Source organism: Schistosoma haematobium, chromosome 1, assembly GCF_000699445.3.
Source record: "Schistosoma haematobium chromosome 1, whole genome shotgun sequence".
Lineage (NCBI taxonomy): Eukaryota > Metazoa > Platyhelminthes > Trematoda > Strigeidida > Schistosomatidae > Schistosoma > Schistosoma haematobium.
This window is the reverse complement of record NC_067196.1, coordinates 76,740,493-76,768,263: the sequence shown is the minus strand read 5'-3', so window position 1 is coordinate 76,768,263 and position 27,771 is coordinate 76,740,493. Positions and strand designations below refer to the sequence as shown.

Sequence of the window (27,771 nt, the reverse complement as noted above, 5' to 3'; positions counted from 1 at the left end):
GAATTCACACACGCTACTACATTTACAGATAAAATGAGGTGTAACCAATATTATATTTGATACTTTTAATTAAGATGTTTATTATTTTTTTTAAGTTTATTTAATTTCTCTAATCAGTTTTTCATTAGTTATAATTAAATTATTATCGGTTTCATTGAAAAGTATCTACTATATAATGACAGAGTTGTTATTTTTTGTCTTCCGATCTCTGTTTTTTTTATATTTAGAAAGTATAAATTAACCAAACTGAATTATTAGTAGTAGTGGTGGCAGCAGTAGTAATAGTGGTTGTAGTAGTAATAACAGTAATAGTAGTAGTAGCAATAGTAATAGCAGTAGTAGTAGTGGTAGTAATAGTCGTAGTAGTAGTAGTAATAGTAGTAGCAGTAATAGTAATAGTAGTAGTAGCAACAGTAGTAGTAGTAATAGTGGTAGTAGTAGTAATGGCAGTTATACTAATAGTAGTAGTAGTAATAGTAGCAGTAGTGATGATAATAGTTCTTGCCTGAACTATTTAAAATATAAACACGACTTTCCTTAAATAGATAAATAGATAGATAAATATATATTTATATGACTTATCAAAGTTGTTGAATATTCTTTAACATTAAATTTATATTCTTTTAATGCAATAAATACATGGAACGTTTTTGATGTTATCACTTATTCTTATTCACTGTTTACATATAATAAAATAATCAGATATAGAAATGTAAACTAGTCATTGTGAACATCATTTCAATGTTTGTCTGTTTTTATTGTTACTTTTTTCATTCTGTGAAAGAATGTAGTTTTTTATTTCTAGATAAGCAAAATAGATTAATCTTTTCAGTCGAATAAGTTCCAAATTCTTTATGAAGAATAGATTTCCTGAAGAAATAGTCATATTTTGTTCTAGGTTAATTGAAAAGTTTATTGAAATCTCTCTGACATATCTGAATTGATTGGGTTTTTTTCTTTCTTTAAAAAAATGCAGATTGAATTAGTTGACATGTTGCTTGAACTAAATTTTGTACTTCTGTGATATGTCAACATATATATATTTAACTGTTAAACATTCTTGAAATGTGGACGGCGAGATTATAATTTATGGACGAACCAATTAGGTATAAGTGAACAGGTCTCGGATTTCGGAGCGAAATTCACTCATCTATTTGGCTAAATAGAGTTTTGGCATTATAGCATGTGTCAGTTCGTAATGAAAACCCTAAATCTAATTCCTAACGTTAAACATCAAATGTAAATCATAATTATAATTCCCCACACTGGTCTATAGCCCTCATTTGGTCGTAGTTATTAGGTGAAGATTCTCAAGGTCATTTTAGCTTCGCTCAAAGGTTCGTCCATAAATTATAGTCTCATTATGTGAACTACGAATGATCAAAGCATTTCAATATTTGGAGATTTTACTCTTATATCATGTAACGATTACTATTAGAATCTAAGATATAGTTGACAGGCTAGTTATTTTTATTCAGAGAATAATTTGTTATGTCTATAACATAAATGAAATGAGACTTAAAGCAATTAGTCCTTTGTTTATAAATTTTAGTACAGCGGTGAGAAGATGGAGTTGATCTGAAAATTATGATGTATTTGATCTGTAACATCTGAACGCTCTGATCACATATTTACTTGTCAAGGCACTTCAATGTAAAAATCAGAAAAAAGCCTAAATCGATAAAGTTCAAATAAACAATGTAAATATTGAAGAGGAAAAAAAGTTAATGTAATATGAGGAAAATGAGAAATTATTGTATCATCCTAAGACTTGAAATAGCTCAGAAATTACCAGTGCAGATCTAAGGTTACGACAGATTTTTTGTGTACACATAAAAGGACTTTAAAAATAACCAAAACTTCTTTGGAACTGGGAATTTCTCATTGGCAGTTCTTATACAGCGTTTGGAAAGCTGTGTTTATATTTATTCTATGGTGCGTTTCAAGTATCAACATGATCAGTTTTCTAAACCAATGCAGATTTGCAAACATAATCAACTGTCTAAACAAATAGAGAATCATAACCATTTCAATAATCTGTGTTAATAGTAATAATTTAACCATTTTTAACCGGATACTGCTTGATCTCAGCCTTCCACTATGCATAACTGAGATAAAAGTTATTAGGATCATTTTATGAGTGTAGTATTTACATTTTAATGTGATATAAAACCATATTAATGATAATGAACTTACTTAAATTTTCAATTGTATACTGTGTTCGATCACCTCTTACACTATCCTCGGATGGACCGGGATGCATATCACCCCAACGTATGATGTGTTTTGTTCCTGGTGGTAGCAAACCAGTTATATCTTTCTCATGTTTCTCATTTTTGATTGGGACAGGGATTAAATGTCTTGGATTAATTAATGATGTATATTCATAGTGAACATCATCAAATAAATGTGTTTCACTATTCATATTAATTTGTCTTAAAGCAACTGACCATTTTAATTTTATTGATGTTTGAGTTGCCGTCGCCCGTAGATTATGGATCTGTTTATAAATATGTATGTACATGAAATTCATTATAAAATTACTTCTATATTCAAAGATAAGTATTCTTATAGCTAAATAAATAAGCATCAATAAAAAACTGTAAAGTGTTCAAATAGTTGGAAATCAGGTGTATTACCACCACACTACAGATATTATAATTCTGTTGTGGACTTTTTATTTCACATAATGCTACTGATCAGTTATATTTGAGTTGTTATAAAAATACTAAGTATTAAATTCACTTAAACTGTCATTACTTTTAGTAAGTAGTATAATTTTATGTCTACACATTTCCCGGTAAAAATGAGGAAGCTGCTGACTTCTTTAATTTCAATTGCGTTAGTGGTTAATCTAATCAAATGGTTAAAAATGATTCACATGAATTTATTGAAATATCTAGATTTGACGTAAATTAATCGCGAAAATTTAACTAATCCTAGAATTTATTTCAATTACTAGCATCAAGGGTCATAAGGATTAAAAGGTCATTGTAATGCATCCAGACACAGCAATTCATACAAGTCAACTCATACATGTACATCCCTTGGTCATTTGTATCGTATTTCATTGACATTTTTTATTACATCCAAACAACTTTCGGATCATTCACTTACAATTATTTAACGTCTGTCACTTGATACGCTACCTAATACTCTATATGGTTAATTACTGTTATATTTCCCCACTACTATAAGTTACCTGGACTAATTCCGGTTATTAGTATCTTCATTTAATCTTATCAGTAGTCTGATTCATGTAAACATTACAAGCAATTCAGTCGGATATTCATAAACATGACCAAGCATTTCACATCATTTCATCGATTAATATACGTAACTTGAAGATAGTATAGATGTACAATCTGAGCATGTATAGTCATTAATGAAATAATTCACTACAACATTGACATGTTATTTAGTGGTATTTTCTGTTAAAGCAAAATAAACAAACTCTTTACAATCAGAAGCTCAGATATTCTCATCATAAGCCATTTAGGTTTCACAAAGCACGAATGGTGTCTGGTTCTCTTGAAAACCAATGTAAATTACCCTATCATATTTCTCAAAAATGTACTACAGTCAAAAACAAAACTGAGTGAAATTTAATAGGATACACAGTAAAGAATAACCAACAAATTCTTCAAAATTTTCTATAAATTGCCGTCTTACCCTTGAAGGTAACACATAAAATGGTGGATTGTTAGCCTGTTGAATTGAGTCAGTCAAATCATCAGCTTTTATTTCGTCTTCAAAAAAGTCTACATTTTGACTGTCAATATTTGATGCCAATTTAGATTCAGGAATTTCTATGCCTTCTAATTCATCTGAATCTAACTTTGGAAGTTCTCCACTTGTTTGAAAGTGTATAGCTTTAGATGGGACACCTAAGCCACCTCGAGTAGTTGCAGAAACTTGTACACTGTAAAATGTTCCAGGTATAAGATCTGAAAAAAAATTGAAACCTTCAGATATATGACCAATTCAAATTAAACGATTTTAAAAGTTTATTTTTAGAGAAAAAATAATATGAACAATATTCCATGTAGAAAACAGCTTTTTTTCAAAAAAGTCGTTAAAATCTGCAATGTTTGATACAATTCTATAAAAGACACCCTTCAATATGTATCAAAGTGTATATCTCAGAAAAAACAAACAGCATATCCGGTTACGTGTTGCACAGAAGTTCATATTTCACTACATAACAAAATGTTACATTGACTGAATAGAAATCTAGTGACACAACACTAGTCATTATCAAATATGATTAATGAAAAGAATCATAGATATATTTAGAATAATATATCTCTTTTTATGTGAATAACAATTCTCCCATTATCCCTTTTTTTCTATGCATAAAATTACAGGGTTTTATCATCTAAGTGAAAATGAATTTATTTGCAAATATTTAATGTTTGCATCAATTAATGTAACCATTATGATTGGAGAATCATTCTTCATTAGTTAGAATATATTATCTAATTTTAAAGTACCGATAATCGCTAATAGATTATGAATTAGGTATCTTATCTAACTATCACTTATTAGTAAAAAAACAACTAAGTTAATGATAAGAACAGTTTTTATTCAGATGAATAGCTCTGAGTCACCTGTAAAACTTTCCACTTAAATTTAAGTGTAAAGACTACTGAAAAACATAAGTGCAAAAATAATTCCCTATAAAATGATTCGGTTATATGTTCTAGCTAACCAGAAGTCAACGAATAATGTTTTGCCTTAACTATAGAGAAAGACACCATTGAGTTTAGGGACACATGTATAGTTCATGAAGTAGCTGTTGTATACAAAGAAAAACTGAATCTTAAACTTATAAACAAGTCTTTTTTCTTCAGTTAATTTTACCAAACTTATTCACAGATAAGAAAAATTTCAAAAAATGTTAAACGTCAGAAGTATGCCTACTGATTTACATTCATTTTAAAGAACCTACTCTCTACAACATAATTTCTTTTTGAACGTGGAACTTTAATAATTATAGGCTCTATTAAACGAGAAGAGTTGATGTTGATCACATAATTCATTAGTTCTCCAGTGCAGTCTATATCACTTGGTGGACTCCATGATATTTTCACACTCTGAGTTCCCCGTGAAGTAATTTTAATCTAAACAATGGAAAAAAATTTCAATATAAAAACACATGTTAAACAACGGAAAATATTTTTTAAGTACATTAAAAATTATTGGGTCAAAATAACTTAGTCGCCAGTTATTTTGGTATGAACCACATCACAAGTGTGAGGGATAATGATGATACCTAGCTGTTCAGACTGAATTAAGATAAACGGGGTTCGCACCTGCAACCAAATGACTGAGAGTTAGGCACTCTAACTAGTAAGGTATCACTCTGAATACATTCAAATATACAAACACTAACTGACAATAATACTCCATACTTTAAAGTGATAATAAATAGACAAAATAGAATAAAGTTTTACTTACATTTTCAGGTGGAGTTTGTGGTGAAAGTGCTGGTACTCGTGGAGATGATGGCATTGTAGCCGGTGAACTTCTCATTGAATTCCCAACAGCAAATAAAAGTACACGATAAAAATTATCTGGTGGTAATCCAGTAACTATTGCATAATCTGCTGGAGCTGTAACATTGATAAGAACTTGACGATTTTGTGAAAATAATGGAGCTAAATAAACATTATGTCCAGTTTGATTATATATTGTATGTGTTCTTAAACAATGACTAAATAGATTATCTGATTTTTCATTGAGGCCAAATAAAATTAATCTTGAAATAGAATCAATAAAATAATAGCAATCAGTTAATTTTACTCTTACTAGTTGACATCGATACTAAACAAAATTTATTTAAATTACCAATGACGTGATTACATTAGTTTTTATAAATATTTCGCTTCATTTTTTGTATTGGTTATTTGAGTCTTTCCAGGGATTTTTAAGACTGTAAATGATCAGTCTCATATTGACATATGTACATTCTGTGTGCATCGATATTGTCTGGAGTGGTGTGGTGTCTTCTAGTGTCATTAATAGAATGAAACGAGCATCCTGATTTATCACAATTGATTGATCACTGGGTGGTGATCAATGTCATGCTTGTCTAGTCCTTATTAGTGCAGATCGAATGCTATCGATCATGTTGCAATGTGGCCGCCAGTCCAGGTGACTCGACACTGCGGGCACTATATATTGAGATTTAGATGGTGGTTGGAGGTAGTCAACAGGAAACCCTGTTTTCTCCAACCACCATCTAAATCCTGATTTATAATTATTTTAATTAGTTTATTTATTCAGTGATTAACATTAAAACCATTACACTATGCTTTCTTTATAGTTTCCGTATGATCACGGTTTACTTGTCAGATTATTAGACAATATATTTATTTATTTCACAAAAAGTAAACTGAATCAAAATTAACTATTTGAACATTAAAATAATGATAATTTTGTTGTTTATATCTTATCCTTTTTACCACAGCTCTACCCATGTTAGTAAGATAAAGTCTTAGAAATATACCGTCCAATTTGACATTTACAACAAGATACTTTAGAGATAAAGTAATGTTAACAAATTATTAAGTTCAATGTATAAACTGTAAACATGATCTTTATGCTCTGAACAAAATGACTGTACTATTTGTCAGTGACAAATTTGTTTACTTATGTCTTTCATAGACATATCACAGTAAGGTATCCCAACTTGCTGGATGTAAAAAAGAAGTGAAAATAAGGACTTGAAATGAAACATTCAATGAAAACAATGCTTTATATGTAGAAATCACTTGACAATTCAAGGAAATAATATAAGATATTGTATAAATATTGAACATTGAGATGTAAATCCTCTACAGATTCATAAACACATCCTATCCTATATGCCCTACATCATTTATTTAATATTTAGTCGAAATTCGATATAATTACTTTACCAGATTTAAAGATGGATAAATCACAACAACAAAAAACGTCAAAACATTTTTTCGGTGGTACCTTACATTATTGAATGACTATTTTATATTACTTTCTAGTCCTTTAAATAAGATAATACCATATGGTTTCTTAATTAAACGATATATACACATATGTATGTCATTGTTTACAAATAAAATAATGTAGCGAAATACATTCATTAATTAGATTGATGCTTTGTCTTCAAATGAAAACACAAAATGAATACTGTTAACTAACAGAAATTTGAAGTATTTTGTCTTATATATGTAAAAGCATAGGGTCATTAGTTTAGCTACTGATTAAAATAACAGTACAGCACTGAAAATTTCACATTTTGGTGTATCAGTTAGCTTTTCCATTGCCATTAAATTCACAAGAATATGGTTGAAAAAATTGACTTATGTAAAACTTGGTTTTGTTGTGCAAATTATTTATTATTTTCGAGATAGTTTCTTCTTTTTTGAAATACACAAACATATGACTAGTCATATAACTGCTCAGTGGTCTAATGGTTAAGCGCTCGTGCGCGTGACTGATAGGTCCTGGGCTCGAATCTAGCGAGGCCGGATAGTGGATGCGCACCGCTGAGGAGTCTCACAATAGAACGAAACGGTCATCCAGTGCTTCCAGGTTTTCCATGGCAATCTAGCCTTAATTGACTCGTGATCTGAACCATTGAAATTACTCATAAATTTGTTGAGCACTTGAGAAATTATGAATATTCACTTTTCAACACTTGGAAATGAAAACAGGTTAGAAGTTTACTGTTTTTAGCGGCTCCATCTACTACTTCTAAATGTCTAACAAGAGATTAATAGCTAATTCAGTTGATAGTTTGGTGTTTTTTGTAAATAGACGTCAGAAACAAGAAATTATCAAATTTTTGCCAGTCAATTATAGTTTCGATTTTTTATGTGTTGAATCAAATGTATAATTAGTTTAAGAGGATCATAGAGATTAATCAGTTCGAAAATAATCCATATCATACATTAATTTCAACCAGGAAATCATTAGGATTTAAGAAGTATTCTACAACTGTTTTATTCTAGTATGGAACTCTTTAATGCTTCGATTTCTCGAAGGGGTATAGATACACATTTTTCAATCTTGGATATTATTCAACATTGGATTTGTACACAGAAAGTAATTAAATTTAGACATTTAAAAATACATATGCAGACAATTAACTTACTCGTAATGTGTGATAAATTGTTCGTTTTTTTGTGCAGGAATCCATGATATATTTAAAGATCCAAAATTAAGAGGTACTATTTGCAAATTTCTTGGAGGTAAAAGTTGTGAATTCATTGAGTACTTAGCTTGTTTGAATTAGAAAAGAGAAATAATGACTCAATAAAAATTGGGTAAGTTAAGGATTGTATTTATGAATCCCGAAATTAAGAAACCTATCGTTAAATTTACCAAAAAGAACAAAAAAGGGTATATGAGCCTAGATTTAATTTTCTATTTAACCTAAGTAAATTTCATCAAATGAAACCGACTTTTCGTAAGGTCAATTTATATATGCTTTATCCCTCTATGTCCATTTGTAATAAATCATTGGCTAATTCAGCTTGTAAATTGAGTCAAAATGTTTACGAAACTTTTTAGCAACTAATTATTTGAATGGTTGAGATCATGAGTGAATTAAATCTAGCTCATCATGGAAAACCTGCAAGCACTGGATGGCCGTTTCATCCTATTGTGGGACTCCTCAGCAGTGTGCATCTGCGAACTCGCCTCTCGAGACACAAACCCAGGACCTATCAGTCTCGCGCGCAAGCACTTAACCACCAGACCACTGAGCCGGCCGGCAACCAATGGTGTTAATGTCTAACTTCAACTAATCCACGAAATTGAACGACACATCCACCATTGTCATCAGTGAGTTACTATCTCACAACAGACCTGGCTGAACTGCACTGTTCACTGCTTCTCACAAGAACTTCAGGAAATACCTCTTGGATACCGTCACTAGTGAGCATAAGATGATTATAATCAGAGAAGAGTTTTTTGTGGACATTACAGTAAATTCAGTGGTTGAGATCATGAGTGAATTGAAGCTAGACCACCATAAAAAAACCCGGAGGTTTGATGAGCAATTCATTTAGATAAACAAAATTTACTTGTTCGATCGGTAGAGAATTCTCAAGTAATTAATTTTTTTGCAACTTTCCCTTAAAACATGACTGAATGATAGCTTTGTTTCAAAGAAGTTCCATGGATATAAATTACGAATGTTTTAGTTGTGGTGATAGACATGTTAATTATTCACTAACCAATCTAAAGTAAAACTTGGATTCAAGTAAGACAAAGTGTATTTGTCTTTTGCTACTTGTTAGTGGTATATCATCTTGTCTAATGTTACACAAAAATTAATAATCGATAACCGTTTAATGGTGCTTTTATAAATGAATTTAATATCAACAAAAGTTCTTATCATATCAATCAAATTCCTTATCATAACTTTCTTTCTTTTTGATAGAAATTTTAGAAATATAAATCTATTTCTCATTTTATAACCAGGGACAAGATAGTAATATGTTTACAACATCCCATCATCTATAGTGACAAATTGGAACAATCAAATGTTCTAATAAAGTAAATCAGTGTACAGAAATTTTAAAAATAGTGATAATCAATATTCTACTGAAACTTCATTTTGTTTAATTACGTGATATGTTATTGCTTATTTTAGTTGTAAAGCATGGAATGTAATTGCATCGGTTACTGATAATAAAAACAAAGAACCTACCACAAATACTAATCGACCCCAGTTACTACAAACGACATCAAGAAAGTGAGATATACGATTGACATGGTTAACAGTATGAAGAGTGGAAATATTGTCAACTGAGATGGAATATAAAATAATAAATCAAGTTTAAAAGAACTATGAAGGAAATAAGGGCGATATTTGATTCAAGATTTAGATAAAGATAAAGAAAAGAAAAATGCAATTTAGCTAATCTAACCTCTTATTCATATGTTGTAAGTATTAAGCAGGCTTAAAGGATTTTTCTGTCAAGGCTCAGACCAGTAGTCGGGGGAATTTTCGAATCGATGCCATTTCTTATTCTAACCTACATGATTTTAGTCCTTTTGAAAAATACACAACCAAAATTATATCCGACAAAATGTGATGAGAATTCAATGATCAAACACTGAAACCGGCAAACAGTTGAACTAAAAAATATTAGAAATTTAATGTCTACAGTACTATGATCGTTGACGGAAAGCCTCTCGAAATTTTCAGGTATTTCGTCATTTGTTTATCGAATCACAACAATGTAGATGAATCTATCAAAAAGAGATATTTTACAATGACGACATTTATCATTCCATGTCTTTGAGAATTACTTATATTTCAAAAAAACCAACATAAATTGGTTTAGATTTGTTAGAAATTTTATATCTGTTTCAAACTTCATAATATCTGGTGATAAATAACGATTAAATATTATCTCCTTAGTGGATTAAGAAGAGGAAGATTATCAGAACTAGGTGATGATATGTTAACGTAATACATTTCAAACAATCTGATCACACATTGCATACTTGTTAAACACATTTATATATAAAAATAAAAGGTGAAATAGACTAGAAATGGAGTGTAAGAGGAGACAAGGATAATAAAGAAATAGTGTGAAAACAATTTGGAACCTCATCACTCTGGATAATAAACTACTATTGCCAGGGTAGGTTTAAGGTGAAAGTTCATGGTACGCTGAGACTTTGGTAGAGAAAAAAACGTGTCTACATCACCTTACGATTTAGAGGCGATTCAAATAGCCTTTTATTAAAACAAAGGCTTAAATCAGTCATTAACAAGACACATTGTTCAGCGAAGGTCATTATCAAGGAAACAACAAGGTTCATGTTTAATAGAAAACCTAAAGACAAGAAAACGATTGCGTCGCATTCCACTGTGCTTACCATATTAAATGTGTGTGTGGTCACACATATATAGGGAGGAGTAATCGTGATCTCAGTATTAGGGTGTGTGAACATGTGTCTAAATGGTTGCATAAACAAATAGAATCAAATGACTCACAAAGAGTAGAGGATAAACATGCATCATCCTCTATTAAAACACGAATTTCAGCGAAGGGATCTCTTTTCAACGAATTTAATTATTAAATATTAATTATTATAACAAAAACATTTTAATCATTTTAATCATCTTATTATGTTCACCAAATCTATTGTTATTGTTATTATTCATATTACGTAATCTAGTATTATAACCTTCTTATTAACTGTGTTCACATTTCCTCACGGAATTAGTACTTTTACAAAAAACAAAATTTTCATATATATACTATTGTGCAGCTTGATAATAAATTCGTTGAAAAGTGATCCCTTCGCTGAAATTCCCGTTTTAATTTTAATGTTGAAATGGGAACTATCTGTCATCTTCTATTGCCAAACACATAATTGAGACAGGTCATAAGATCGATCTAAACTCGGCTTTTGTGGTGTTGTATCAAAGTGTAAAAGGGCATACACCAAGGTTTATTGAAGCCTTAACCATAGGAAATTTCAACCTTCCTCTGAGTATTCAAAAACAGTTTGTTCTCACCTTAAACCCACCCTGGTAACATCAGTTTATTATCCAAAGTGATGAGGTTTCAGATTATTATTTCCTTTATTATCCCCCTCTTACCCTCCATTTCTAGTCTATTTCACCTTTTATTTTTATATATAAATGTGTTTAACAAGTATGCAATGTGTGATCAGATTGTTCGAAATGTATTACGTTAACATATCATCACCTAGTTCTGATAATCTTCGTCTTCTTATTACACTATCGAAATTTATCAAAAATACTAATTGCTTTAAATGATTTCAACTATTGAAATTATTAAAATCTCCACAAAACCCCTTCTGATAATAATCATCTGCTCACTAGTGACTGGTTTTAAGAGACACTCCTGAGGTTTTAGTGAGAATCCGTGACCAGTGGAGTTCAACCAGGTCTTTTGTGAGACATCAGCTCACTGAAGACAATGGTGACAGTTGAACGATTTCGTTGATTGCTTTAAATGTTATCTGTTGCAGCTTTACAGATAATAATAATAATAAAGAAGGAGAAGAAGAAGAAGAAGAAAGAGAGGAATCAGTAGTATAAATAACTCTTAATTACAAAAAGCAACTACTTTTGACAGTGATAATAATAAGACTGATGATTAATGAATAATTCACGTTTTTAAAAATAATAATTTTGTTAAAACTTCATTAACAATGATTCTAAATCTTATTGGATTTCATCAACAGAGATAATTATTTAAGATTACCTGAACTAGGACTGAAAGAAAAAAAGAAAAGAAAATGATGTGTGCATACTGTAAGTTTATAGTTTTTTCAAGTTGTTTCCTTCTCAAATAAATGAAAATGTAGTTGTATTACACGATTATTAAGTTTAAATAGTGAAGAGAAACTCAGGTAAATTATTCTTTTAATGCAAATGATAATTTCACTGATTAAAATCATGAGTCAATTAAAGCTAGACTACCATGGAAAACCTGGAAGCACTGGATGACCGTTTTGTCCTAGTATGGGACTCCGCAGCAGTGTGCATCCACGATCCCTCACCCTGCGAGATTCGAACCCAGGACAAATAATTTATAAGGATATATTTATAAGGTGTAAAGCATATTGTTTAACTGAATAAAATATGAAGACTAGTTTTTTTTGAAAAATAGCTTACTCTATACTAGTGTAATACAATAACCATAAGGTGACAATAGAATTACAAGTTATAATTTGAACATTCACACCAAAGGATGTACAAGTATTTTTTCACTTTAATGATTTGTGAGAATAAGTCCAATTTAAAGATGGTACAAGTGAGAAAATGACCATAGATGACATCAAATAATTATCGTGTCATTAACGCGGTGAATTGATTAAAGTCGAAGATGTAAAATCACTAGATTCGAATTTCGTGTACAGAAAATATCATGCTGTTTAGAAGATCTATAGATAACAGCTTAGATCTAGTGGAAAGTTATGGTTGAACAGAATGAAATATATTCAAATTAGCATAAAACAGTTAACCATCAATTATTGGTTTTTATTCGTTTTCTTAATGATATTAATTTGTGATGAAGATTTTATTCAACTAGAATTAATTACTTATGCAATAGTAGAAAACTTTAACTGACCATGTACAAAAGTCACATTCTTGCCATTATAAACAATACATATGACTTTAAATACTCAATCAGAAGCTAGTGAGCGAAATAATTTTACAAATGAATGTACCTCAATGAACGTTTAATGTAAGGTCGTATGAAACTAATATATAAACCTCGTCAAACAAACTACTTAATTGTTTCATAGTCAGCATTCCTATGCACAGAGAATGTTTTCTTTGTAAACAATAATAATAATACGTATTCAGGTTTGTTTTTATGATCATAAAGACAAAACATACAATTTAAATCAAATGTTTGTAAGTTAGTAGGTGATAAAACCTTTCAAAATAGAAACTTGTTATAGTGAATAAAGTAGGTCATTACTAGTTTTAACAGTCATAATCACCTACAAGAAAAATTTACAATTTATGTGCACATATATCTGAGTTAATTCAGTAGAACAAATCATTTCACTGGAATTTTCTTTTTCTTTATACTGGTCTGCTAGTAAGGAGTTAATAATTTTATGTTTCTGAATCCTTAATGTTGGTCGAATCATACCATTCATGTTTAAGAATGGACAATGGTGTAAGGTGATTGGTATAAGTAAATGAAATACACTAGGAGTCGATTTTGACTTGGCTTATATCTGTTGCTAAGCTGTATTTGAAGAGAGAAATAGCGTTGTTCATGGAAGTCGATAATTGTATTATGGTCAAAATATTACCATCTTGTTGCAAAATATGTCAAGTAACCGTTTATAATACTAAGTTGTCTCTACTAATCAATCATTTGGTAGTGACCAATATCATGATGTTTAGTCTTTACTGTTGATTTAATCTTATCTGTCAACTCGCGATTTTATCCAAAGTTTACTTAAATAAGCATTACATTGTTTTGAAGGGATGCGATACATGATCATGACAACAAAATACTGAGTCATAAAATTCACAAAATATCAACCTATAGTAGTGATGATATGAATGTCTAATGTTTTCATGCTCCTTTCAAGTTATTTTTTAATTCTTATTACAAAAATGTTATTTCTCTTTAAATATTAAGTTTATGCAGATTGAGAATATTTGAACAGTCAATTACTTGAACTATTTGACCTGTGCACGAAACATCTAGGAATATAACAACTAACAAAAAAATGTGATTTATTATTCGCTTCGGTTATTCTAGTTCTGGACATTTATAATTTATTCGACTGGTTTTGTAATTTTTAACTTCCATATGTTGCTATAGAAATTTGTCTGTTTAATTCCAAATTTAATTAATCAGAGATAAAGAAACAACTTATCATCTCTCATGCCTATTACATCACAGAACAATATGACAATTTACTCTTTGTTTACACGTTATGTGTATAGTACACAGTTAAAACGTAAACAGAAAAATACTATATACTCTAAGAACTTTGTCGTTTCGCGCATGATCAAATGGGTCATATCAGGCATAAAAGTAATAATAACTACTCGTTAATAATAATTATTACTATGCTCTCTACTTTAGTTGAGTATATTTGATCACAAAAATAATACAACATTTCACGTTGAACCAGATAAACATGATATAAATAGACTGTCAGTTAGAATAACGAATAGACGTTGCTGACAAGAAGTGTAATTCAATTATCTTTAAAGATAATACACAAGTTTTACTATCAAAATGGTCCTTTCTTAAACATCCCCTGTTCCCTTCCATTAACACAAGGATCATAAGGACAGTTCTCAATTCCATGGCTTAGCTGTATGTCTAAATCTACATACAATAAACTTTTGCCCTACTAAAATTCATTTTAAGTGTTCGCTCCCAACGAAAATAACTCGTAGATATATAAAACATTAAAAACGAACTAAGACTCCTAAAGAAGCACATAACTCATTTGTCACCAATTATTCCTTAATGTACCTCTTACGCTGATAACTCAGGTTGTCAGTTTACAAATTAGCTTGACGCCTAACCAAAGGTTTTGAATGTCTTCTTACTAAAACTGCTGGGTAGATGGTAACCAGTAGATAGTATAAGAATTTCTGTCTAACATTTTACCTTCTATATTACTTACATAAACATTTTAGATGACAATAAATTATGGTGAATAATTCTATTTCCTTACCGTACTTATAATACCATCGAAACTATCAGTACAGTAATCATTTTGACACTATTCATTTTATTTCATAATGATTAGCCTCTTTATTTACTCCACACAAATTCAGAAAAAAATCGATTAACCAGTCCTCCATAGGTTCACTTTATAAGCAAAATAATTACGGATAGAAGAAATTTCAATACATTAGAACAACTAGTCGTTAATCAATAATCACAGTGAAAACACAAATGTAATATTGTTCTAAGTTTTTAGGGTGTTTTTTTAATTTCTCACTAATGTAGACTAAAAAATGATCCACTTAAGATAAGCAAATGTTTATCTTAATATACACAAGATGTTCATTTCACTTATGACTTCATTTGTGTTTATTTTGCGTACACTATGTGTTGAATGTAGTACTATTTGTTAATTCCATCCTGGCTTAGTCAAAAATCGTAAATGGTAATATGTCAGTTAACTGTATAAAACGTTTCTTAAGAAAATATTGAAAAAAAATAAATAGAAATACGATGAAGATCAAAAGATAGAACTATGGACAGACCTCAGATGACTAAACTTCTTTCCATTTAATACTAATCAAATAGAATAGTTGAAAATGACAGTTACTGCTTAGAGAAAATAATAATCAAAAGTCGAATTAGGTTGTCACAATCCATTCTTAGACAAAGATAAGAACCAATAGTTCCTGATTGACTAAGAGATAGAATTCTTTTTTTAGTCCATTTCTTAATATACAATCATTTATATGTATTAAATACTTATACATTTATGAATGGCTACAGATTGATAACGATAATCCTCATAAAATGATTCATAAATGTTTTCCATTCAAATTATAAGTGTTCAGATCGTGTATGATTTTATAGTTGTTAAGCAAAATCAAACATTCCAAGTTCAGTAAACTACTTGATAAAAAATTACTAATTACATCCCAGCAACTGAATAATAACTTCGAAGTTTAAAATCTGAAGTATAAGAGCAGAAAGAGTAAATAATGAGGAATCAAGTAATTTAATGAACCGCTTACCATTTGTCGTCACCTCGGAATATCGTTTTGTTCGGGAATGTCTGGTCTGTTCAGTTTCTGAAAGTCTGAAAAAAATAAGATCACACTAGTACAGGTAAATAAAACTTATTACCAAGTAGATTTATAATAATTGGTCATAAATTATTTATAAAAGAAGTATGTATTGTTGGTATTTTAAGGGTTATTATTTTTTTTCAGAACAATTCATTCACAATACTCTTAAATGATCACGTATGCATGGATTCAGGTAAGTATATGAACTTACGAGGAAATTTTATGTAACTGAGAAGTATGCATTACATGAACTTCGAAGACACATTTATAATCTACATTTCACTGAATCATTTACAACGAGCATTAGCATAAAATGGTAAACTGACTCTTTTATACAGTTGAATAAACTGATTTCCTGAAGGCTACTGGTTTACATTATAAAAATATTTAGCCTATATTTTAACTCTTGTTATTGCTCCTCCATATAACCATGTAGCTTGCGTAATACAGATTATTTACATAGAATATTTCAACATTGTTTTTTTTATGTACAATACTATCAATAACAATTTCATTTGGTCTAAAGCACACTGAAGTGCCTACTGATAAAAATATCTTTTATATTGAATTAGAAGCAATGAGCGTACATAACTTAGTTTCTGATGAAATCTTTATACAAGTATGTTTATTTAATATAAAACAACTAGTTATATAGAAGGGGCATTGATTGTTCAATGTCCATTCTCCATTTTAATTATCTACCATTTGTTTGTTCCTAAAATCCATTCATTTTTATATTTCAATATCTGATCACAACAGTTTGCATATTTTATTATGATTATTCATCTCAGTAATGAACAATGTATGAGCTATATACATATACTTGCTAAAGGAACAAAGCTTCAGTTACAGAATTATTACTTGACAAAGAGACTTAAATGGATATATTACTATTTTATAATACATCCTACTGTAGTGAACAAGAACACAAGTGGGGACAATCGAATGTATTTTAATACAAAATTACAGAATCTCTTGGTCAAATCTGAGAACCATGCAGTAAATACTTCATTTACAAAATAACAGTCAATCGTCTGAGACTTCATTGTTCCTTCATTTCCACAACAATAATTGTCTATTTTCGTTCTCTTTTCTTTGATCTTCTTAACCTACTACCACCAGGTGTTTCATGTTCGGTTGATGATATATACTACTTATATATGTGGACATCAGTTGCACACATAACACTACTTTTAATAATCAAATTAAATTGATTGAAAGGATTTGTTTAATTTTATGTAGTTAATAACATCTAATAGTCTGATCATAATAAACTACACAATGTTTTAAATATTTAATATCATGTTTTCTTTATCATTGTAAATTCTAGTATCAACTTTATGTAGACGCAGTCATTTGTATAATAATAACTTAAGTATAAAAGTTTATTGCCAAACCCATATATCCACGAAAGTAGTCAGCATTTGAAAAGTAAGATATTTCGGTACATGATAATTTTTCTGAAAACTTCACTAATTAATCGATGAATATTTCAGTTTGAGAGAATAACGATAGGTAGTTTGTTGTTGAACGAGATACGGATCAGGTTCATATTTTAACAGAAAAATCAATATCAGTCCACCTTAAAATATATTGATCATAGTACCAAACACAGTTTGTTTTATAAGAAAAAAAGTTATATCGGAGTAGCAAAAAGTATCCAGTAATATTAAGAATAAGAATTAAGAGAAATATGAAGAATGAGTACATCTACAATACTTTGTTCAATTTCCAGCTATTTCATTGAAGGTCCTCAATCTCTTAAGTACATAATATATGGATTATTCACGAAAAAAATATCTATTTAATAATGTGACTCAGTTTACCGAACAAATAGTCTATGAATGGATCTCATACCTTAGTTGAAAAGCAACTAGTCTTCTCCAAGACTACTATTTTAGTTTATGAACATTGTAGGTTAAAGTAGACATTTGTCAGTTTCTCAAAAGACCTTAATCAGATACTTTAAACGACAAAAAATGATGGATTTATTAAACCATTTGCCAAACTACCTAGCGTTCTAATTCTAACCTCAGAGTTGTTTTCTGTATGTGAGTATCCACTTGGTGATATTGATAACAGAATAATAAGAAAATGCATTACCTAGTCTCGAGCTTATAAATTAATACAAAGTTAATAAAGATTCCGTAAATCCACCCTTTGATGCGTCAATATCTTGTAGTTCAAATAAGATGCGATTACCGGTTAATTCATCAACAACAAAAAAACTAGTTTACCTAGTGTATTTATTGGTTCATAACACGGTTTTATTTATATAGTTGAAATATTGAAAAATTCTCCTGCTGATTTTCTGTTTGAAGTTGCATTGCACATGTTATTAAATTGATAAAATATATAGTTACACTACTTAAGGGAGGGCAAGCCAAAGGTGGGAACTTTCTATTTATCGCTTAATTAATATTTTAATGATTACATGTTTCGAAGAAACGGCTTTCTAAAACAAATCTAATAAATGAAATATATTCATCATGTTACCAGGACATGTCCATTAGTAATCAGTTGCTTAATGAATAATAATATTATTATTATTACATTTAGTACAATAAATGCTGGTTCTAATCATTGCAAAGTATCAACACGAAATCATTTCTATCAATTAAGGCGAAAAAGACATTTATGACCTCATGTATAACTGGAAAAAGCATTTTGTCTAATATCTTGTGTGTGTGTGAGGGAGAGAGAGAAAAAGAGAAAATACAAATATTTTCAGTCACAAAAAATATCATGATAAAAGTAAATATATAGAGCTCAAAAGAAAACAAATCGCTTATGACTAAACACATTTTATGATTACTTCAAATCGTAAATAGTATATCCATAAATAAATGATATAAATCACCCTTACTCATCATTATACAGACTGTTAATGTTTGTGGAGTTTAATATAAAATGATTGAATGTTCAAGTATGCCTTTCAGAAAACATCATGATAGTATATTTTTGCTACCGGAATTTAAGTATCTTTAAAAACTGGACGAAAGTTCACTATGGACACTAAAATGTGTGAAGTATTTTAGTTTTTTTGTTGCAAATTTATTCTTCTAGAAAAAAAAACTGTTTATGGATTAACTGATAAAGTATATACGTTCATCTCACAAGTTGATTAGGTGTAATAATCACAACAAACATGAGGTATGTATACTATTTCCGAGAAGTTGCAAAGTATTTAAATAACGCATATGAATAGCTTTCAGTCGTTCATTGTCATCTTCTGGTGTGTTCTGCAATCTAAACTATCTTCTTAACTGTTCCAACACCGTTCGGTCAATGTACTGAAGTTCTTCACTCTGTCTAATGGTTGCTGCAAGTTCAAAACCACATTCCGCTACAAATTACTTACAAGCATTCTTGTGTGTGGGGTCCACTACACGGTTAATGAAACGCACTGGTTGAAGTTGAAAAAAATCTTCAGTCATACGATGCTTCAGCTTAAAATTTTGTGTCTGGAATGATTATAAGGTTTGAGGTGTATTCTTCATCTTAATGAGTCCTTTCATAAATAACATTAGAGCGAAAAATTATAAAGTATATTGTTTCATTCATTCCCTGTTGATTACCATAAATTAAAATTGATTTACAATAGCGTGATAAAAAATATCTGCGGGATTAACTTAACGTTGAATTACTAATTATTAAAGAAGTATTTCCAAGTTAAACATCTCATTCCACTACTACAAGCAATGAGCGTATTTTGGTTTGTTTCAAAACTTTTATTGAAAGTCCCAAAAATGACACCAGAGGTATCTTTGCAGTTTAAATATATTATTAGAAAGTTATTCTTCTTTACCATAAATTTCATGTTCTCAAAGATGTAGAGTTTAGTTGGAAATTTAAGTATTAGTGAGACTAGTGACGTTAAGATTTGAATTTATCACAAACTGTCATCTGTGGAAACTTTCAGTAACATAAACTCAAGCTGAGTTAAACAGCAGAGTAAGAAAGCTCTTCTTTTAGTACACACTTTTTTCACACCTACATGTCTACTAAAGAAAAACATAATTTGATCAGAGAAAGTTTCTGAGTTAAAATACATACTTATCTATCATGTATTGTAAATTACGGTGTTTTATTAATGTTTTTGGGCTATCTTTTAATGTTAGAAACAAAATATATGAATCGAAAATGGAAAACATTACCAGAATTCCATACAAATGATATTTAAAAATACGTACTTACCTTTTCATATACTTGATGGGTACATTCTTCCTATTTTTTTGTAAATAATCTGTATGATTCAAGAAAGAGAAATAATTATATGTAATAAAACATGTTTATATATTTCCATTCAAAGATTAAATATACGGAATAATTTCCGTGGTGACAATCTAATGTTTACATTAAATGGTAATAGTCATAGCTCTCAATGAATAAACCCATTTTTTATTCACAAAAACTGTTAATTACTGAACGGTCAACATACGAATTGTTGAGTACGCTAGCAAGATTCAATGTAGATCCTTAAGAATTAACACTTACTTACAGCTGTAATATTTTTTTATTGTCAGACAATGCCGAATTTTGAATTCAAGTTTATTTCTTTAAATATTTCAGTGCATGAAACGTATGAGTATGAAACATGTAAAGCGATCATTATGTTTAAATCATACGTCATACTTCAAGATAATTGTTTGTGAGCGTTACAAAATGTAAATGATCAACTTGCTGTAATACTAATAACAAGGTAAGCGATTTTTGTGTGATACATGTGTAATTGAAAGAAGACATTAGCTAATTCAAATACACGCATAAATTCATGAAAAATGTAGGATATTTAATCGTGTACGGGACTCCTAAGCAGCGCAGTTATCCGCTGAAAACAATGAAAGACGGTAGTGCAGTGAAATTGATTGATCCAAGTTAAACTTGCACACCACCGGATCTCAGCTCAGTGGTTCAAGCATTTGCGTGAGAGATCGAAGGTACTGGGTTTGATACCCGCATGTGGATTTTCATTACTGAGTAGTCCCATGATAGGACGAAGTGACCATACAGTGCTTTCGGTGGTTGTCTAACTTTAATCGGGTCATGATCCCAATGAAATTCAGCGGCCGCCACAATCCTATACTGAAATTTAAGACTGTATTTGAAATAAAGAGGAAATTGTTTTGTTCAGCAAACTAAGAGTATGTGAGGTAAAAGCAATTTCACTGTTATAATAAAACATTTCGTTAAAACAACAAAATATTTAACTTCATATTTTGTTACAACATACATGATTTAATCATTCACTCATAATGCTATTCGGTTTACCTAATAAAATGTTTCATGTCAGTTTTATGACAACGTTAATTGTTAGGCTATTAATCTATCTGAATAGAATCTCGACTGTCTACCTTGACATTTAGTCAAAGTATCTATAATATTTAAGTCTACGTTAAAAATACACTTTCTTATCCAATCATCAAATTTTTTGATTGGTATGGACTATCAGTCGACAGTTTAAAAACTACATTAGTTCTGTGAGTAGTATTTCTTTAATATTATGGGTGATTACAATCGTTTTTTAAATTATTGAAGTCAAGTTGTTCGAGTCTACGTCAACATCGTAGCTTTTAGTATTTAGCCGACGTGTAATGCAAGTTGGCTGATATACTAGGTATTTTTAGACGATCAGCAGGAAACCCTAGAACTGGATTTTCGGTAGTTTGGACTAATAATCAAAGAGTGCCTACGGTATTGAAAGGATGGGTGACCTCTATGACACACGAACCCACATCACTTTTCTTCATAGTTATTTAGGCTTTAACAAGTCTCGTTCAATGTCCTTGATCAATAGGCAGTAACGAGTAGCATGTTTGCTTGGAAGTGCCCATTTGTTTTCATTCTACTGGCCGTATCTAATAGTTTCTAATAGTATATGTTGGACTAAATGTCTTCTACGTAAATGGCATAAAATTTCATTTCATTATATATTATTAAGTGTTAAATAATAAACTTACAATCTTTCTGATTTTTGAACCACTTCAAATACAGATACGAAATTAAATAAGTTAGTTGTCTGTGTCGAGGTGTATATATATTTTTATCAAAAGGAGTTTTGTGAAGGTTTTAGAAATTTCACCAGTTGAAATCATGAGTCAACTGAAGCTAGACGGTGGTGCGATTTCGTGGATTGGTCGAAGTTAGACATTAACACCGTTGGATGCTGACCAGCTCAGTGGTCTAATGATTAAGCACTCTCATGCGAGACTGATAAGTCCTGGGTTTGAATCTCGCAGGAGGCGGGATCGTGGATGTGCACTACTGAGGAGTCCCATACTAGGATGAAACGGCCGTCCATTGCTTTCAGGTTTATCATGGTGGCCTAGCTTCAAATGACTCATGATTTCAATTAACGATATATTTTTTATCTTACATTTTGATGATCCTACTGTTCTATGAAATAGACTATTTAAAAAGTGATATTTCACTTTCAAACAACAAATCAGTCTTGCGATAGACATCTTACAAATGTAAAATAACTATAAATAGAATTTTCAATGTGAACTCAACATTACCCAAGTAAAATCTATCAGACATTCACATAAAAAGTATTTCATCAAACATGTTTGAAATACATTTAGTTGATGGGAAACTTTAAAAGTGACATTTAAAATCATTCAATCAAACAAAAATTCAAAATGATTGAGAATTTATTGGGCACGAAAATTATACCGTACGTAAGTCATCATTAAAATGAGGTAGTTCAGTCTGAACGAGTTGTGAATATGAAACAATCTCTGTACATTTTGTTATCATCAACAGGTTGACTAGATTATGCCTTCTATTTCATAAGTTGATTATTGACTAACATCTATCAAAGCTAAAATATGAAAACTGCTGACACTTTCAAAACTAAACAAGATTACATATGTTTAGGTTCGAGTTTTTCTGTTGTTGAAATCGATAAATAATTTGACTTTGCTTCCTGTCGACATTTGTAAGTCATCAGTAAATAGGCTCAATAGTATTGGTTTCCACATTAAGCTCCAGATATATTCAGCTGATAAGTTAAACATGCGATAAAAAGAACGTCCGGAATTCCACTACCAACTACAAACTAACCTTATAGAGAAAGAATAATTTTGAAATGGATATCAAGTATTATGAACTAGTCAATGCTTTCACTTTAGACTAATACAATCTCATCAAACAATAAAATTTATTTAAACGCTTGTAACTAAACAAGTTAATATAAAGACTATACTTTATTATATATGCATGTGATAAATAAATCAGTATTGTTGACTTTTTTATTCACCGACTAATAATTTATAGTAGATATTAATCTGTTTAACAGACAATAAACGGTTAGTCATACTTGAATATGACTTTATTGAATAAATAGCATAATTACCCCCTTTATACATAATTCAATGAAACGAAAATTCCTTTTATTAGTATAGGGTTGTGGTTTGATTCATGTTTTTAATGTAGTTCCTTTGATATCATCTCACTATCTCATTTTTTCTTTGTTTTCATATTCATGTAAAAAATAAATAAATAAATACAGTCTATCAATAATGATAATCAAATGGGTTTTTTTAATGGAATAATTCAGTTATCAATATTTAGGACTAGTAACAATCTGGTAAATGTAAACATGAAATTATTACAAAAAGATTGATCTATAGTTCTATATTGAATGTTTGAATATTCATTTCCGTAAAATAGTTTGTGCGGCACCAGTGAACTAACGAATTAAAATCTAAGCAATGAACAAACGAGAACAATTACAATTAACAAAAAGCTAATTGAACAAATTATGGATTATTAAAGATAGCTGTTATTATTATTATTAGTAGTAGTAGTAGTAGAAGTAGCAACTATGAGAATTTTAATTAACAATTAAATGAATGGGAATAATTAAAATTTTCAAGAATATAAAAAAAAGTATTCATTGTTCGTCGCCATTATGGGATGAAAAATTTATTTATTTGTTTCTCTCTCTTTAGGGATGGTAAGAGAAATATATAACAGAAAATAAATGGACATTTACAAGAATAATGAGTCGATCTAAGTTAGACCACCATTTGCAAATATGGAAGCACTGGATAGCCGTTTCATCTTAGTAAGAAACTTCTCAGCAGCCCGTAGCGACGATCTCGCACGAGAGACTCGAATTCTGAACCTTCGACCTCGCGCAAGAACACTTAACCTCGACTTATGAATTCAACTGTTAATATACCACAATCTCCACGAATAAAATCATTAAGTCACTATCATCCTTACTTTTCATCTAAAATAAAAATACGTTGTTAAAACAATTCAGGTAACCAAAATATGGAACAATTGATGAATGTCAGGCAAAACAAGCAATATCATAACACTTATGTTAACAAATTTGAATTTTTTTCTTTCACTGAAATATGATACGAATTATGCGATAAATGTTCGCCTGTTTTTTTCTAAAAATTCGGATTTGAATGCTATACAGATAATGGATGATTTTTTAAGGATAAAGTCTTTGGAAAATACCCCTGACGACAGTAATATAAAAATAAAGTAAGTAGATAATATAAAAACATAATTTAATTAGACAAAAGATTATATGAGGTGAAATAATGTCAAATTTTTAAATTATTTAGTTATTGATACTCCTGTATATTTTAAGTCCAATCCTTCAGAAGATATCAGTTCACAAAACTGATTATTGTGAGACTAAGGTATGTCAGTATTGTCCAGTAATCTATGATTTTCAATGATTATTCAGTTAGTATCAAATATTATTCAGAGTTATGAGTTATCATTGGTTGTTCAATTTTATGTGTTACATCTGATACTAATGCACGTTGACGACTGTGTGCATGAATTTTATTGAAAAAACGCTGAAATCCTGAACGAAATAAGTTCTGAAAATATTAGTAGAATTTCTGGAAGGACGATATTCAGTTCGTTTAGCAGTCAATAGACATGATATAAATACAACTTAATAATTCGTATAGAAAATGTAAATTATTCACACGATGAAAGGTGAGCCGCAAAAGACAGTCATTAAGACTGGAAAAACAAATGGCGGCTACACAACTCGTAAGGATACATAGTTACAGACAAGCTCATCAGAACAAACCAACTTAAAACACCTGTGGAATTAATGTAAAACTCACTTATACACCAGATATATGATGATGTTAAACATAACGACAACAAAAGCCTCTAAGTTAGACCATCTAACCCAGAGAATACAATATCATCAATAGTAATGTAGTAAATAAAATTTATAAGAAATATCAAATCAAATTCAGTGAGAGAATAGTGTATGACAGCTATCAAAAAAGCAACTTATCGATTAACGACAAATAATTTCAAAATATTTATACATAAGCGTTTAACATTTCAAGTAACTTACTGTTTTCTTCCCATTCTCTCAATATCTCATTACTGAATAAACAGAAGGAAATGATATTGACTGAAGGCATTTTTAATAACTGTTGAAGTTTATGTTCAACGTCCTCAATTGACAACTTTTTGTAATTGACAAGTAGAAGAACAGTTGTAAATGTAATGTTTTTTATTTGAATGGTATATGTGGTATGTTTTTGAATACAATAGCAAAATAAACACATATTATTTGATTTAATTTCAGATTGTACCATAAATAAAGGTATTTTATAATGATGGGGATCGGTAGCAGTATTGGTACAGTCAATTTGGTCAAATAAACTACGAACCTGGAATAGAATACAAAATAAACTATATATATATATAACTTCACCACAAATAAGAGTTTATACAGTGATAATTCTTATTAGTTTCAAGGGTTTGTAGAAAATTTCGGTTCATCAGATACCCCGAAAAATCAATATTTTAAGAAAAAATCGGGTTACATTCAATAGAAAAGAGAAAAAAGTCGTGTAATGTGTATTATTTGTACAAAACGTCTAGTTAGTTACTTTACAGTGAATCCTTCTACATAAAATATACTGACTGAAAACATAATTAGGCTAATTAAGTAAAAGACAGTGTAGTGTTTAATCATAACCTGCTATCAATAATTTAATTTTCATGGAAGTAACAAACAAATGAAATTATAAACAAACTATTTTGTGTGAAAAGTTATGTAATATACCCGTCATATTATGGTACTATCACTATGCTAATATAAATCTAAATAGGTTCTGATCACCAACCTTAACTGTACTCAATAGTCGATGACATGATATGACAAAGATGTCAAACAACTTTATTCATAATTAGAAAAGAATCAAAACAAGTCATTGTGTAGTTGTAAATGATTATATTAGATTATTATTGTTCAAATGTTAGATATTAGATATTTAAACAAATAATACTTTCTGAAAAATTCCCATTAAATTAAAACACAATTATATGAACGTTTGAATCAACATGATTACAGCATAATAACTTAGAGAACAGTTTCTAAAATTGTTCAGCAATTACAATCTTGTAATCAACCCATTGTGTTAAAGGCATTCAATGAGTCACAATTGATTGATCACTGGGTGGTGATGAATTTCATGTGTGTCAAGTCCTTATTTAGTGCAGATCGAATGCTATCGACCATGACATTGATCACTACCCAGTGATCAATCAATTGTGATTACATTTCAGTCCTACAGGAAGTCGGTCGCGTCCCGGATAGCTCAGCGGTAACGTCTCTGACTGTGAAGTTGGGTGACACGGGATCTAATCCTTCACGGAGCTCCAGTTCCCTCAAGATTACAGGTACACCTTGCTGACGAGTGCCAAATAGCACGAAACCCGGGTCCAGGGTTTCCTGTCGACTACCTACAACCACCATCTAATTGCATTCAATGAGTTCCTGAAGTATAACGTAACATTCACAGAAACGAAAACATCATTAAAATTTATAAAGAACAATATTGAATCATGTCATTGTCCTAAACTGTTCTATAAGTCATTACACTGTAATCCTATTCATCCAGACGCTTATATAATTGTGTTTTAAATAATACGTATATTGTTACCATGAATAATATTAATAATATTTTATTACCTATGAGAGTTAGAAAAGAATTACAAATAGAACACTTCAATTTCATTTACTTTTAAATGTATTAATAAGCATTAAATGTATTTTGTTTATAGAATTTTCTTTATTATACATTTTGTATTAAAATATGTATTTATTGTTGAATTTTAATGTTTAAATAATATTTTATTTAAAGAAAGCGGTATAATTATTTGTTTAGGCTGGAAACACACCTGTTTTATTATTAAATTATTAGTAACAATATTGTAATATTTACTAATGTTACTGATGACTCATAAGTTTATATAATTAGTTAGCAACTAAAGACATTTGAAATATAAAGGCTTAAATTTTAATCCATGTCTGTTGGTATACATCTACTTTTTTTTATTTTTTTAGATATTTCTTTAGTTATATTCTATACTATATTCGTGTTGTGAAAGATTTTGGAATCTCAAATGTGTTTCCTACTATTTGTCAATAAGAACAAAATTCGTTGACAAATATTAACTCATCACGTTAATTGATTATAGGT

The 27,771-nt window shown here is 29.9% G+C and overlaps 1 protein-coding gene across 1 annotated transcript in view; it reads right to left on the bottom strand.

The window, feature by feature from the left end:
- MS3_00010224 (uncharacterized protein) overlaps nucleotides 1-27,771 on the bottom strand; it is a gene marked incomplete at both ends in the record, with an annotated part of 139,567 nt that overhangs the window by 46,174 nt on the left and 65,622 nt on the right. Inside the window, 8 exons of the mRNA XM_051218582.1 lie at nucleotides 2,197-2,500; nucleotides 3,673-3,947; nucleotides 4,952-5,123; nucleotides 5,461-5,761; nucleotides 8,138-8,264; nucleotides 16,229-16,293; nucleotides 20,480-20,528; nucleotides 25,632-25,953. Coding sequence (XP_051075184.1) covers nucleotides 2,197-2,500; nucleotides 3,673-3,947; nucleotides 4,952-5,123; nucleotides 5,461-5,761; nucleotides 8,138-8,264; nucleotides 16,229-16,293; nucleotides 20,480-20,528; nucleotides 25,632-25,953 — 1,615 coding nt within the window. The remainder of the gene's footprint in view (nucleotides 1-2,196; nucleotides 2,501-3,672; nucleotides 3,948-4,951; nucleotides 5,124-5,460; nucleotides 5,762-8,137; nucleotides 8,265-16,228; nucleotides 16,294-20,479; nucleotides 20,529-25,631; nucleotides 25,954-27,771) is intronic.